The 16,890-nt window shown below is 37.6% G+C and overlaps 2 protein-coding genes across 2 annotated transcripts in view; both read right to left on the bottom strand.

Annotated features, from left to right (window-relative positions):
- LOC124124366 overlaps window positions 1–16,890 on the bottom strand; it is a 72,843-nt gene that overhangs the window by 24,199 nt on the left and 31,754 nt on the right. The window contains exon 4 of the mRNA XM_048401476.1: window positions 5,762–5,970. Coding sequence (XP_048257433.1) covers window positions 5,762–5,970 — 209 coding nt within the window. The remainder of the gene's footprint in view (window positions 1–5,761; window positions 5,971–16,890) is intronic.
- LOC124116959 (putative nuclease HARBI1) lies at window positions 139–3,032 on the bottom strand. Its single transcript, XM_048401477.1, has 3 exons — window positions 2,738–3,032; window positions 2,332–2,520; window positions 139–2,046 (listed from the first exon to the last, which is right to left on the bottom strand). The coding sequence occupies exons 1-3, from the start codon at window positions 2,869–2,871 to the stop codon at window positions 1,824–1,826; spliced, it is 546 nt and encodes a 181-aa protein (XP_048257434.1). The 5' UTR covers window positions 2,872–3,032; the 3' UTR covers window positions 139–1,823.

Below are 16,890 nucleotides of genomic sequence, written 5' to 3'. Positions count from 1 at the left end.
ATATGTTCGTATGGGTATTTTTTTTATGTAGATGCATATGCTTGCATATTCATAAATATTCGATTCTAGTGGCCATGAATAATGAATTCAATTCATGAATGGATATGGTTCGATTCACCGAATACGCGAGTGAATCGTAACAGCCCTAGTATATATCCATATTTTATATATACACTATAAAAGCATGGTAATGAATTTTTAAGTTTGATCAAAGATTAATACTATAGCAATAGTGCAAATATGTCAAGGCAAGTAAAATGCTGGTTGATATTATTATGTTTTTAAAGCTTCCTACATCCATTCAAAAATTAAGAAAATAGCCTTGTGTAATGATTTTATAATTGGTAAAATTTCATTTATTTCAGATAAAAATTAATGCCCGCTGATTTACAATATTACATCAATTTATATTTTTAGGTTATATGCTTGATACCTACCTGCCAGATCGATGGCATTCCTGGTGGCCTTGAGAGTGGTTTGTGTGGCGGTAAGTGCAAAAAATATTTTAACTGTTTCATTGGAAAATGCAAATCAATTTTTGAAACAACTGGATACTCACATCAAATTAACCCAATTAACGTCTAATGTAAATCATTAATTGTTGCCCAATTTCTTGTTGTGAATAACAAGTTTAAAGTTTTACTTTCTTGTAGATGTCCCCAGCACCTTTGATGTCCATGACTGTCAGGACCCTATTGAGACAGAAAGCTCTCAATCAGTGGTAGCTTCACCCACAGGTGATTAAAATCAACATATTATACTTACATTGTACATTTCATTTTGTTCAGTAATGTAACATACCAAATTGTTTCATAATGGTAACATATTTCTTATTTGTTGTGGACAATATTAATTTTCTGAACAGTACTCATTTCTTGCTGATCAATGTTTATGCTTCTGTCCATAAAAGTATGGATGTTTCTTCATTTCCTAGGATTCATACAGAAGACAGCAGTTAAGAGAATAGCCGCAGGTACCGTAAACATATTATGTTTGTTAAACATTTCCATTTTCACAATTGTATTTATGTAATGATTCTCTATGAACAATTTTAATGTAGTATTTTATAACAGTAGTGAGATATATCAGCAACTTTTAATTGCATTGTCTGTATTATAACAACAATTACTTAAATGGATTCTTAATTACTTATGTTAAATAGTAAAATCTCCAAAGTTCCAAACCGTTGTGGATCTCGAGAGAGAGAAACTACAGGTGCTGCACGAGATGTTGGACATTGAGAGGAAGAGACTGGCCATTGAAGAGAGGCGACAGGCTGTTGAGGAAAAGAGATTGGCCATTGATGAGGAGATGTTAATTTTGATGAAAAACAAATCCCTAACTTCCCCTTTCACATTGTCCCCCATGATTAAGTTCACTTAGATTTCAGATTAGATACATTTATTATTTGACAATAAAATCAATATCTCTTTTAATGATGTCATTTAATGCATATTAGCAGTTAAACGTGTAACTATATACTGGTTTCAGTTGTTAATAATGCCAGATATCAGATACCCTAGAAAAAAATACAATATGTTAAATCCAAGTGCACGTCATGGTAAGATTAACTGGTCTTCCAAGTTGAAGTCTTTGTTACCGGTATATTGCTCTCTATTTGAATATGTAAATAGATAATACAGCACCTCATCACTACACTAACAATAAATGTTGATATTATGGTGCAACATTTCCTGTCTTATCTGTTTTTTTAACAGAGTTTACTTCATCATCTATCAGAATCAAATACATCATATTCAAGTACTGTAACAAGACTATTATATGATGTACATTTGGAAATGTCAGATTATTACATTTGACATTTATGCAAATTTTTTCTGGATTAACTCCTTCCTCATCCTGTGGCCATCATTCAGAGGTCCCTGATACGTGTAATTCATTTCTGGGACAGTTTCTTTCTCCAGAGCATGTGGATTGGCCAGCCGAGATTCTACACAGAAATTATGTAGCTTAAATGCTACCATAATAATTTGTGCACATTTTTTGGGGGTAAATTGAAGGCACCCGGATGATTTGTGTAGGCATCTGAAAGTAATTCATATTTGGAAATTAATACAATGGTATCTACATAATTTAGAAGTTGGAATTAAGACATTTCAAGGCCAAACAAAACAGCAACATTTAATGTGTCATATACCGGTAAAGTAATTCAATGAATCTCTTCCTCTTCAGAAATTGAATAAATCTAGTTTGCCAAGTCATTGTAGACATAATAGGAGGTTTTAAATATTTGTTTTTTCAGAATCTATATGATATATGAGAGCTGAATGATATAATTCCACTAAAAACTGTATAGTTTTATTCACTGACCTGAATCTTGATTTCAAAACACCAAATGCCCTTTCAATGGTGTTTCTGGTGTTCATGTGGGCACCGTTGTACCTTTGTTGTGCCCTTTCAATGGTGTTTCTGGTCTTCATGTGGGCACCGTTGTACCTTTGTTGTGGCCTTGTAGTGGCATCACCTACTGGTGTTAGGAGCCAGGGCCTGCATGCATATCTATATGAAGATGAAAAACGTTCACTACATTGATATTTTCGTTAATAATACATGTTTAAAACTTATTACATTTATTAAATTACTTGTGATTGAAGTTGCTTGTTTGAGATGTGTAAGCTTGAAATTAAGGGTGAATGTGTTCTGTAAAGTAAGTGAGTCACTTATTAATTTTGTGATTTGTTTTTATTTTCAAAATGATGAAAGAAGGAATTATTACCCAGAATCTCCTAAAAGCCATCCAGTTGGAGGAGAGGACTCAAATGTCTGTCCCAAAAGGCTGTTGGCCAGTATCATAGAGTCATGGCTTCCTCCAGGCCACCTTGCAACAACATTGGTGAACCTGAATGACATGTTTGACAATTCAAATCAGTGTAATGAAAAGCATTATTATTAAGGAAAGAGGATTTAATTAATCATCCTGGTTTTGCCATTCCTGGTCTATATTTGAACCACCACCCCCTTCCTTCCTTTATCAGTTATGCCAGTTATAAGTTACATAGTACTCACAGAAATCTTTATTTCATATTCAATTTTCAAAAACAGGCATTTGTTTTACTCACTTGGTACCAGAAAAAAGTTATTCATCTCATAAAACTGTAGAATGAAATGAAATTGAACACTATACAAAGGCTGTACATAAATATATATCATTCAAAGATGTAATTGTCTGCTATGGAAATAATTTTCATTTTATGATCCCCCCCCCCCCCTTCTGTTGTTGTATTTAACCTATACTTTCATAATGTTCACATTTTCATATATTATATCACTTAATAAAAACAACTTCGTTAAATACACCCGATGTGATAATTTTGTTTTCTCTAACATAAATTATATATTGTTCATTTTACAGGCGCTTCAAATAATTTGTGTGTTCCTATAATTGATTGTGAGATATAGAAATAGCCTTATAGATACATTGGTGCAAACAAGATGCGATTACTTATTCTTTTCAAAAGGATTGAATATGGTCATGTCAAAGGAAAAAGACCATAGGAAAACGAAGGAAAATGTCAACTTTTATTTCCACGCATTATGTTAGAATCTGTTAGCATGTGCGTGGAGTACTATTATGATGCTTTTTGTTTTATTTGAATGAAAATGTGTTCTTACCGAAGATTCGCATCACACACGGCTTGTACGTTGATGGCATGAAACCCCTTCCTGCACACGAATGCCGATTCGTCATCTCTGCTAGGTCTTTTTATGGGTATAAGGGTACCATGAATGGCACCTATTACTCGTGGCATCTCCGCGATCTTGTGGAAGCCACACATAACGGCAGGAAAGGACGCAGGTTCTGGGAATTGGACATTCTCCCACACAGTGCTCAGGGCAGACACAGTTCTGTGAAATGCCCTTGACACACTGGACTGGTGCACACCGTGCAGATCACCCATCTCGAGCAAGAACCCACCCTTACTTAAAAAACGCAGTGTAACAAGAAACTGTGTCTCTGGCGTTACGGCATACGAACATTTTGTGGGGTGCTCTATTAATGGTCGAACTTTGTCCACTAACTGGAACAAGGACGAACGAGGCATTCTGTATGGCGCATACAGCTCGTTGCACTTAGAATTTCGAGTTGCATGGTTCTATCTCTAAAAAACCTTTCTCTCCCAATAAAACTGTCATATTCTTCGCAAAATAGCACCGTAGACGCCATCTTGGACGATTGTAAGGACATAAGATTGGTCCGGACCAATTGTAAGTTTCGATTATAGCTTACAATGATCTTAGCCTACAATCGCTTTGTGCAAGTGGATAACGATTGTAGCCGAAGCCTAAGATCGCGATCTTAAGGATTTACAATAATTGTAGCACTAAGATCGCTTTGTGCAAGAGGACCCAGGTCCTGGAACAGTACAGGTCACACACAAGTAGGACCAGGTCCTGGAACAGTACATGTGACACCCAAGTAGGACCAGGTCCTGGAACAGTACATGTGACACACAAGTAGGACCAGGTCCTGGAACAGTACATGTGACACACAAGTAGGACCAGGTCCTGGAACAGTACATGTGACACACAAGTAGGACCAGGTCCTGGAACAGTACATGTGACACACATATAGGGCCAGGTCCTGGAACAGTACATGTGACACACAAGTAGGACCAGGTCCTGGAACAGTACATGTCACACACATATAGGGCCAGGTCCTGGAACAATATATGTTACATACTTACAGGACCAGGTCCTGGAACAGTACATGTGACACCCAAGTAGGACCAGGTCCTGGAACAGTACATGTGACACATATGTAGGATCAGGTCCTGGAACAGTACATGTGACACACAAGTAGGACCAGGTCCTGGAACAGTATATGTGACACACAAGTAGGACCAGGTCCTGGAACAGTACATGTCACACATATGTAGGACCAGGTCCTGGAACAGTACATGTGACACACAAGTAGGACCAGGTCCTGGAACAGTACATGTCACACATATGTAGGACCAGGTCCTGGAACAGTACATGTGACACACAAGTAGGACCAGGTCCTGGAACAGTACATGTGACACACAAGTAGGACCAGGTCCTGGAACAGTACATGTGACACCCAAGTAGGACTAGGTCCTGGAACAGTACATGTCACACATATGTAGGACCAGTACATGTGACACACAAGTAGGGCCAGGTCCTGGAACAGTCCATGTCACACATATGTAGGACCAGGTCCTGGAACAGTACATGTGACACACAAGTAGGACCAGGTCCTGGAACAGTACATGTGACACATATGTAGGACCAGGTCCTGGGACAGTACAGGTCACACACAAGTAGGACCAGGTCCTGGAACAGTACATGTGACACACAAGTAGGACCAGGTCCTGGAACAGTCCATGTGACACATATGTAGGACCAGGTCCTGGAACAGTACATGTGACACACAAGTAGGACCAGGTCCTGGAACAGTACATGTGACACATATGTAGGACCAGGTCCTGGGACAGTACAGGTCACACACAAGTAGGACCAGGTCCTGGAACAGTACATGTGACACACAAGTAGGACCAGGTCCTGGAACAGTACATGTCACACACAAGTAGGACCAGGTCCTGGAACAGTACATGTCACACACAAGTAGTTGATTTATCAGAAATGATCCAAACTCTTAGGGTAGAATGACACAAAATCAGCCAGGGCCGATACATCCTCAATGCTATTGACCTGCATGGCATCCACATAAAGACCAGGTCTTGCTATAATGTATTGAAAGTCGACATGTACTTGTACTTACAGCCAGAACAGCATCCTCCAATGTTGCTGCAAAAGCCTCAGTGAGCATGACAGGAATGTCTGCTATGAAGCCTACTGTATCAATGAAGAGGACAGACATCATGTTGGGCAGAGTTCCTCCATGGGCTGTCACATCTAGAGTGGCAAACAACTGGTCCCTCGGCTCCAGCTGTCTGTCGGCTGTCAGTGCCTTGATCAGGCTGGTTTTCCCTGAGATCAGAAAAGACTGATGAATATTTGACAAAATTACTTTAATTGGGTATAAATTAAAACAGTAACATGGCACAGCACTGAGTCGCTTTTAATTCAGCTTTGTACAGTATTTCAATCATAACTAAGGATCATAACATATTAAGTGAATCTGGGACCCACAGTCATAGGGTTGCAAGTATTAACTAGTTTTAAAATATCGATCATCTTTTTCATATTCATTTTCTCCCAGTGGAGCAATGTTTAAGGACATATTATTGTGAACATCTGGTGTCTGTCTCCAAGCAAGCAATCTAGGATATGTAAGCATTACAGTGCAAACCTCAATGAACTCAAAAACATTTCAAAGTAAATCCTTATTACTAGATTTTAAATCAACATATGTTCTCAACAAAAACAATCCTATAAATCAAAACAGATCCAGTTACGTGTTGATTCCAAAGTTGAAACGGACCCAGAAATCGGTGTGTACAGAATCAAATTATGAAATCAGTAAATAACCACACGATTAATGAATAACAAGAAGACAAAGTCATCTATATTCCCCGCCCATAGTTGAACTTGTCCAATCTTAAAGACAATGATACGCGCAATCAGAAGTGACTTTGTAAATTATCAGCTTATCCACCTGCTTGAAGAAGAGGTTGAATACAAGAGCTATTGCATAACATCTCCATAAAACTGTGTACAAATATCTGCATTAGTAAGACTGTAATGATAAACAAAGGTTATAATCATCTTCCAGTACGTGAAGGCTAAAACTATTTTGTATCCTTGAGCACTAGACAATTTAGATATAATGAATTGTATTGTTGAACATTGTTATACAGGCATGTATTGTTGCAGCCCTGCCCTTACAGCTAGTTACCAGAGTAAGGTACAAAAGCTGTGAACATGCTCACCCCTCAAAACCTGGTGAATTTCTAAGTACATCTACTATGAATCCTCTTATAGCTTTGTTGCAATGTCTACAAAAGATGGTGTGCCATTTAATTGAAATATGAAAATAAAACATAATTTTAAAATGTTAAAGAACATAGACTTTATAACAGCCTTAGACTGATATTGTACAAAGTTTCACGGAAAAGTGTATAACAGAACTGAGGTAAAATTGTTAAGATTGCTTCATTCAGTTCAAGTCTAAATTTACAAAATTTATATAAAAACAAAATAATTGGGGGAATAATAAAAAGCAAAAGGCACATCTACACCAAGTGGTGAATGTATACCAAGTTTTTTAAAGATATCTCTAGAATAATTTTCCAGTTCTGTTCCGGAAATGAAACCCACTGCTTTCATTCAGTTCAGGGACTAAGTCTAAATTTATAAAATTCATATGAAAGAAAAGAAAATTCTGGGGAATCATAGACAGCAAAAGACACATCTACACCATATGGTGAATGTGTGTACCAATTTCTCTTATGCTGAGACAGATGGATGAAGCCTGTTTTTATATCCTCAGACAACTTCGTTGGGGTGGGGGATTATAAACAAATTACATGAAATGCACAGGATTAGGTTTACAGTGCACTCACAAATGTCCAGAATTTGTCTCAGTGTTTTGAAAGAGGCACATGCATGTTGTTGAATCAAGTAAAGAGTGTTGCAAGCTGGCAGAAAACTGTAACCACGTGAAATGTCTTGAATGAAAATGTCGGCTGTAAAGAAGCTCCTCACAGTGGAACAGTCTATACCGGGAGGGTAACGAAGATGTCAAGCACGCTGCAACTGAGCTTGCAACCACAACTATTAAGGGAGGTCTCTTTATAATACTCTCCAAAATATAGTTGTGGATACTCGAGTAGTATAGATGATGAGGGTTCTGGACCACTTCCACTGAAGCCAGATTTATATACCTATACCACCACTACAGGGGGATTTTTTTATGTGTAAACGCTGATGCGATTCAACAATCGTCATGAGACTAAGTTAAATTGGCTCTAGCTCACCACTACCTGGAGCCAATCAATGACACCATTAGTACAAAAACAATGATGAGACTAAACTAAATTGTAATGAAAATATTCTCTATTATATTTATTCATACGTATACCATTATTTTTAACAAAGTGATATTCAACATTTTTACTAAGTTCTTCGTTCATTTTACTAGGAGACCAGACTATATACTCTTCTTGGTAATTGGAAAGAAACAATTGATGACCGTATTTGGTTGGTTTGACATCACTGATATAATATATACCTTGTGGTAATTCTCTCCATTTGATAATTTTGTCCCTTCGATAGCTTTTTCGAGTTCTTCTTTTGTTGGTTTGTAATTCTCCATTATTATATACTTATGTAAGCATTCATTTAAATGTGATCTAATGATAGGCAGCAATCTAATTTTAATCTCCAACAAGTTCTTTGGTTTTGGCACGGAATAATTGACGTGCTTGTTGTCTCCCCTGTTCTATGAACTTTTTTTTATCGTCTTCGCTAATATCACTGGTCTTACGAGAATTTGATCGAATCTCCTGCTTCATTGCGTTGTATTTGGTGAGTTCTGACAACACTTAACGAAATTCCTCCTCGGATATCTTACAATCAGCCATTGCTGTTGAAATATGGTCCTCAATGCTGTTTAACTTTGCTTCGGCGAGTATCCGAATATTATCATGTTTTAATGCTTTCTTTTGCAACCTATGAGAAATAAATTTTAGCGCTATTCCTGCCAGTCCTGAGACTCCAGCCGCTATTTCCATGCCAAGTACGAGAGGCGCGGCGATTATAGTTGATAATAAACCAACACCGTGCCAGCTGTTACAAGCACGGTGTCAACTCCGTCGAGAGCATTCACAGCTCTGCGATACTTTTTATACAATCCAAGTCTCAACTCCCTCTCCTTCTCTATTCAATGTTTTATGTCGCTTATTTGATGTAATCAAAATCCATCAACAGTATCCATCTTTTCATCGAGCGCTGGATATAAACCCATTGTGTATATTATTATATCATATAACAGTCTTTAATTGGTCTTGCTTCAATGTTTTGAGAGTATACATCAACCTTATTAAATGTATATTATACGGCATGAATATCTTAGTAAGAGAAATGCTGTCACTTTTAATAATTTGGACCCCCTCAAGGGTTGCAACGGGTGATACTCCCATATAAATAATACTGCAACGTTGACGTTGGTGTTTCTTAAACCATTTAATTGATAGACCTAGCAATATTTTGAAGGCATCTACCGGTGCATCTCCAAACAAGACTTCAATAATAAGCGTAGAAAGATCAGGTATGGCACTCAAGTTATCTTTAATATTATTGAATTAAGTAAACAAATTTAAACTAACATTTTCTTATGCCGGACGACTCAATAACATATGACCTGGGTTGTCTGGCTGGGGAGAGACTAACACACTTTTCGTTTTGACGGAATATAAGCCCCGAGTATGATCCCACTATTTAGTATCTTAGTTAAATTATGTGCCTTACCCGTCATCACATATGGTGGGGTAATGACATTATTAAGTAGCCACTCGATTTTTGCTTCGATCATAGTCCATTTATTATCATCGTTGCGAGTAAGATTATACGAAGTGTTGACATCGCTTAAATCTCCTAGATTACCTGTGAATGTAACTTCTTTCCGCTTGTATACATTATCTTGTAAGTGTAAAGCGTATAACTTACCATCGGTACCGGGTTTACCGAATCCTTCTGTGTCTCCGAGATGGGAAAGGGCAATTGTATTACATTGTCTGAGTGTTGCAGGGCCTGATGAATCAACCATTATTTATAATATGGAGTGTTACACTCAAGTATCCTATATGTACAGGTTGATGTTTTACATCTAATACAGAAATTTTGAGGTCTGAAATAATACCCCTCTTTAATTTTTTATATTGTAATGATGAGAAAGATTCTGTTCTACCGCTATTATATTTTTCATCTTTGACTGGAATAGCTCTCAGTAGAGTTGAAGGACTTTCGAGTTGAATATTATCCGTCGTACTTATCTGATCAAGATGGATGCACAGTTCTTTATAGGGAACTAAATCGGGTAATTTAAATCCCTGCACTGTTGTGTTGGGTTGTATTGTCATTTTCGTTGGTAATCCAAGTGTATCTACTGCTAAGTACGGGTGAAGTTCTATTTGTTCTTCTCCAGGGCTTAAACTCAGTATCCCATTCGACTCATTTTGTGTGAGAATAGCTCCCAAAGGCTTAAAAATTTCATCATTGGGTGAGCATACGCTGTAATACCCATCAGATATAGTGTGGTGTTTGTTAAAAGTACTTAACTCATTATTTTCTCTTGCAGCATTTATATTGGTCCACTGCGGGTAATACGTTACATCCCAGAGAGCGACTTCAAGTTGTCCATCCGAGTTATCGATAGTATGAAGCAGTTCAATAGACTGACCATTTGTTATTCCTGGGAGTGTAATATACATATTAAATATACAAAGATACTATATCATAACTTAAATATGAAATCAACTTACATTACTAATCAGTCAATTTTAGTAAGTGCCTCTGGTGCTATTTTTTTTTAAATTCCCTGATATCTTTGAAAAATACAGGGTCACAGCAACTAGCGATAAAATGGTGCACGATTGGTTTCACAATCCAATGCAATTTTGGCAGAACCAGTTAAACTTTGCCATATGGTGTGCAACAACAGGATGTGGTGTATCTCTTTATGCCCCAGGATTTGAACTAAATAAGTCTGTTTTATCATTTCACGTGTACTATCAGATTAGACGTAATCTTAAAGAAATTAGTGCTCCATTACCGCAGGATCGAGCATGGAATGCATCAAATAATCCGTACAATAGGTTGGCATTCGAACATATTTGTCAGGAATTTAATGTTTCTGAGAGTAAAGATTGGCGTCTGAGTGGAGCAACCACCTGGAAATGCTTGGAATGAATTTCTTAATGATAAAACAGAAAATACATTTACTAACCCAGGAGTTGTAAGAGTTAATGAATCAATAAGAACTTATGTATGGGCAATTCTTGGTGCACAATCATAAACACGAACGTCCATTATTGGTTCTGGGATGGCACTCGATGCGAAAAAACAGTTTGTCGCAAATGTGGAGGATGCTATTAATTCACCAGTTGACATACCATCTTCTATAAAGCGTTATCAAGATGTATTACAGTACGCTCAATCCAAAGTAGACTACGTTTATGCACCGGGACTATATATGTCTCCGAGTAATATGGAACTTAAGATCGGTCAAGTGATCGGTTATAATAATAAAATTGTTATTGCTTCCGATCAGCCAAAAACCAGGTATAAATTCAGATATTAACACCGATTTGATAACGCAAACAAACACAGATGAAACGGGAATAGTCAAGCCACAGATATCTACTGACGCTCCTACTAGCACATCTACTGACGCACAACCACAAGTGCCACCACATATTGCAGCTAAAAATCAACAACATATCGATGAAAAAACAGCGCTTATAGTAGGTGGAGTCGCGGCTGGTTTACTCATGATTTGGTTAAGTAGTCTTTAGCGGATACATACAACAGCCCTGCAATTGCTACGATCAGTGCCCACAAGTTTTGACTAAGCCAAGTGGTGGTCTTTGCTAATAAATTCAAGAGCCAGGAAACAATACTCCCTATTATGCCGGGAAGTGCAGACGCGGCTTTCCCAGAGAGCTTTCCCAGTGCTTCTCCTAATGCTTTTAAATGCTTTTTTATCCACTCTTTTACACCATTTTTATCACTAGGTGGTGTGCCACCTCCTGTACCTCTGGTTAACGCGAGAGTCAAAGTCAATATAATAAATCCCAATGCGGTTAAAATACTTCCAATGGTTATCCCGTTCTCTGAACAATGTTTTAATTTTATCAGCCAGTGTAGTATCATCGTTGAGGACTTGATCGAGAGTTTCTCGAATTTGACTGATTGGTGAACGAAGTGCCTTTCTTTTACTGGAAGCCGCTTCAAGGCGGGCCGATCTTTCATCTTCTAAGTTACGCAATCTTTCAGCAACGCGGCGTCTACTGAATTCATCACCGCCTGTTCAAGTTTTGTTTTCTCATAAGCTATATGCTTGTCGAGTTCGGATAGCTTGGCTATATTAGTGATGAGTTCTCCCCGCATTGTTTGCATTGCCTTGTCAAGACCTCGTAATTCCCTAATACTGAACTCCAAGGATGGTACCTGTAACGTGGAATTATCGTAGTAGGTATCCAAGATTTCTCTGAGTCTGTCCGAGGCCAGCTTCGAGCTTTCTTCCAAATTATCTATGGTACCGAGTTCAGCATGCACAGTCTGAAGAACCTTAGTAGTCTTCACAGAAAGTTTTTCTCGTGAGTAGTCTACAAAACCTAATTCATTACAGACAATGTTGATGCCATGTTTACTGGCTATCGTAGACAAGGCTAGGGGCTTACGAGTACGAGAATTCATAAGATCAATATCTGGAGAGCCACTCAGTCACAATATTCCTTTACTATCTATCGTAAACCTTGAAAAGTCACGACCAATTGGGCTTTCTTTTAAGGCATCGTAATAATCATTAACAGCTGATTTCAAAAGTTCATCGTTAAGATTCGTAAAGCTGGTTTCATCAGTACCCTCTTCGATTGTACTAGTATCAGTAATGTTATCTAGATTAATATCATCCATTTTTATATTAAACATAAGGTTACATAATTTCAATATAACAATATCTTCGCAATATGGATGCAAGTTAAACCCACAACGTAGACTTCGGGATCCATTAGGGGTCAAAGCAATTCGTCAGTCTGCAGACAAATTCGTAACCAGTATACAGGAAGTTTAGCCATTTTGTATGATCGCGTTCTTTGACATCGAAAGATCATTAGGAACAAATAAGATACGATGTGGAATATCAATCTAAACGTTCCCGCTAGATCGTTGAAGGGTATTTTAATGTTGTTTGAGGACCACTCTGAAGCATTTGCAAGAGATACCGAGAAGTTCTACAACTCCAAGATTACAAAAGTAGAATTGATTATCGAGGGCCTGCCTAATCAACTATATAGCCAAGGAATGCTAGCTTATCAACAGTGGGATGAGATTAAAAAACTCCCTTCTATAAAACGAAGCCCATAAGTTAATGTGGTCGTGAAAGATCTGTCTCTCGGGGGTGTATCGATGGCTGAATTCCTTACCACGAAGTATGCGCTGTGGCTCGACATGCGAACAACGGACGATGACCAACTACACGGCAGTGGGCGGAGAATAGAAAATGCCAGGGAGGGTGTTACTATACAGATAACGAAGCACCAGGAAGCGGCTGGTAAATTAAAGATATATTTGTACATGATTATGGACACGCAACTTAATATACAGAATGGACGATTCGTGCAAGCAATCTATTCATAATCTTTTACTAAAGAACCGCACTGCGCTATCATCTGTGGGCAAACGGGTTGTGGAAAAACAGCTTTTATTCTAGATATTTTACAAAGTCATTATCGGGACGTTTTCAACAATATTATTATTCTGTGCCAGACTATAAGCGTTAATAAAACATACCTATCGAGAGATTGGGGAATGAATGATCCCGGGGTGTCAAAGTTGATCCAGGCGATCGTTTACAAGACTGTATAGGAGTATGTCACGAAAAATACAAAGGAGAATCAACCCTTTTCATATTAGGTGATTGCAGTGCGAGTAAAGAACTCACCAAAAAGAAAGATATGCTTTCATATTTAGCATTCTCTGGACGGCATACTCAGCATAGCGTTTAGGTACTTACTCAAAAATACAACTCTGTCCTGAAAGATCTCAGAGAGCAGACCAAATGGGTAGCCCTGTTTCATTGCAAAGACCGAAATTCATTTGAGGAATGTCTACGCGAAAATGATGTTATTTATACCAAGCCCGAACTAGATAAAGACAGAAAACTGTTAGCTTCAACAAAGCACTGTAAACTCGTATTAAAAACCGGTCAACCAGCTGCTTATGCAATTACTTAGCAAAAATATAGCAAAAATAGCAACTGCTAAGCAAAATTATAGCAAATATAGCAACTGCTAAGCAAAAATAGCAACTGCTGAGTAAAAAATATAGCAAAAATAGCAAAATTATAGCAAAAATATAGCAACTGCTGAGCAGTAGTAAAGGTAATGGGGGTTCTGCCGCAACTCCACTGGAGTCAGATTTATATACCTATACTGCAACTACAGATGGAATTTTTTATGTGTAAACGCTGATGCGATTCAATGATCGTCATGAGTCATATTCAAGAGGGCGTCTTTTTCTTGTTTGGCATTCCCGATTTCGGCACCCCCTACAATATTTTTTCCACTAGAGCAATAGGATGTGTCCAAAGCATACAACTGTGCCCAATGAATTTCCAATTGAACATTTGTGCCCAACTACCGTATAGAACAAAAATGGAAGAAGCGAAATATACAACTATGGAGAGCATGGGCATATGTGCAGAAATGTCTGTGTTCCAACATATACTAGTGGAGAATGTATACGAAGACAACTTGCTACCAGATATATCCAAGGTAGACTATTTGGAAGGAAATCTGGGTAGAACACATCTAAAACCTTTGGAGGGCCTGCCAACATTTGTAGACGATATGTATGTATTTGGCTATCTAGAAGAAAACGATATAATACAAATAGCAACACAGAAAGTATACAGATGTCGCGTGCATGCTACTATTGCAAATACAATTTCCTATATAGGAGACACAATACAACGAATACAAAAACAAACAGAATACAAAGCAGAGAAAAAATGAATGGAAAGATTTTCCAATGAAGAACCCAAAGGTATATTTGTTTGCAAAATAGATGTCTCCGAGTTGTCCCTAGAGGAAACCCAAATATCTCCCAATATATCTATTTTTCTATTAAATCCTATATTTTGCTACATTTTGCTATATTTTTGCTATATTTTGCTACAAGCATTTGCTTGCTTTTCCTAGGGTACAAGATTCTTGGTGTGTGGAATTTCTATGTATAGGATTCCTATTGGAGACAAGATATTGTAGAATATGTATACAATGCCGCGAAAGAAAAATCTATCTGAAGAAGAGTTGGAAGAAATTTGTGCCCTTCGTGGAAACATTTCCATGGAGGATGCAAAAAGAAAATATGGTTTTGGGGCTGGGAGGTTGTATAGAATATGGAAAAACTCGGAAAACCTGTAGAAAGCATGACACAGGTGGAACCATACAACCCTATAGAGCGTGTGTCTCGCGAAGATATATTGGGAGATCTATATAGAGTATTGTTGGATATACGAAACAATATTGCGAAGGAGAAAGAAGATGTAGAAGAAGAATTGGAGTCCTTGGGGGAAGGATGTGGAGGATATCGAAGAAGAAGTAGAGTCCTTGGAAAAGAATGTAGAGAAAGCGCGATGGTTTGCCAAATACACAAATATAGCGGGATATATTCTCCTTCCAATTGTTGTTCTATGGAAACTACGGAGGAAAAAAGAAGCTCCCATTGTTCCATCGCAGGACCCTCCCACAAAACCGGATGCTTTTCGAATGCTATAGATTTTCCATTTGGATATTTGCAATATAGTATAGAATAGAAACAACGATGGAATACACCCAAGAAAATGGTATGCCGAGAAGATTTCGTGTAGAAGATTGGAAGAAATACAATTTTGGAAATGCCAAACATGTATATACAGCAAAAGAATATATAGAGAAAAACAGAAAGCATCCTTGTGGAGAAGGGGGATGGGAAATAGATGGATACCTTGGAGAAGGAGAGGAAGAGAAAGTTCGGGGTAGGGAAAAATATCGAGGAAAGTTGTATATTGCTACAAATAGAAGAGGGCACTCTAGACTTGTTTTGCCTTGTGGTATGTTTGCGTACTAGTGTTTTGCGGATATAGATACCAATCTATCTTTCTTCCTATGTATTGTTCTCTTTTCTCTTCCTATTTTGCATAGTATTGGTGCTGCATATGTATCCAAGGGATCCAATTTTGCAACTTCTTCTTGCAAAAATGTTCCATATACTGGAATTTCCGATCTATCTGTTGTTTGTAGAAACAGAATAGTCCTTTTCAATCCTCGAAATATACTTTTGGCAAATTTTCTACATGTATATTCTCCTTCCATATCCAATGCTTTTGTGCATTCTTTCCATGCTGGCGCTTTTTCTATATATTGCATGGAAGAATCTTCCACTTCTTCTTCGAATTTGTCTATCTTTGTATTTGCTGCTAGTAGTTCTTGGTTTGGTGTTTTTTCTACAACTAGTGGATGGTATTCTATTTTTTTGTTCTCGTTGTAGAATGTTTTTGTTTCTTCCACGCGCATTGACAATTCGTCTCCTTCTACCATTGGGATCCAATACATAGACTTTCCATATCTATCCGGTTTTGTGTGTTGTGCAGCTGTTTCTAGCAATTCTAGTATCTTTCGCAGTCTTTTTGTTTGCCAAATAGCGGGAAAACAATATACATCTACATTTTGAATATTTTCGATACATCTAGCTACAACACGTTCTCCTTTCCATCCGAGTATAGAAATAGTTTTCCAGAAAATTCGGACATCTTTCTACACCAGCTTCCAAAATTTTGTTCTACAATATTTTTGGTATCTCCGATGCAATTCTATATTCTTCTATATTCTTGTATGTTTTTTGTATTTCTTCTATTTCTTGTTCTCTCTTTTTCCTTTCTTCCTTTTCTTTTTGTATTCTTTGTTCGTGTATTTTTGCAATATTTTCTTTCCATAGATTGCTATCCAACCAGTCTTCTATGTCTTGCAATCTTTGTTCTCTATTGGATCTGGAAAGAGTGGATATTTGTCTTTTGGTTTCCATTTCTATTGTTTGGAATTGGGAAACTTCTTTTCCTATTCTCTGGATTTGTTTTTCCGGAATATCCATTCTATGTGTTCTGTGCTTGGGAGAAGCATGGAAGGGTTTGTATCTGCCTTTGATATTTTTGTTGGTTGTTTGGATGGCGCAAGAATAGTTTTGGAA

The sequence above is a fragment of the Haliotis rufescens genome, unplaced genomic scaffold (genome assembly GCF_023055435.1).
Source record: "Haliotis rufescens isolate VD_foot unplaced genomic scaffold, xgHalRufe1.0.p SCAF_22, whole genome shotgun sequence".
Lineage (NCBI taxonomy): Eukaryota > Metazoa > Mollusca > Gastropoda > Lepetellida > Haliotidae > Haliotis > Haliotis rufescens.
Note: the sequence above shows the minus strand (reverse complement) of the source record. Positions and strands in the feature narration are given on the sequence as shown.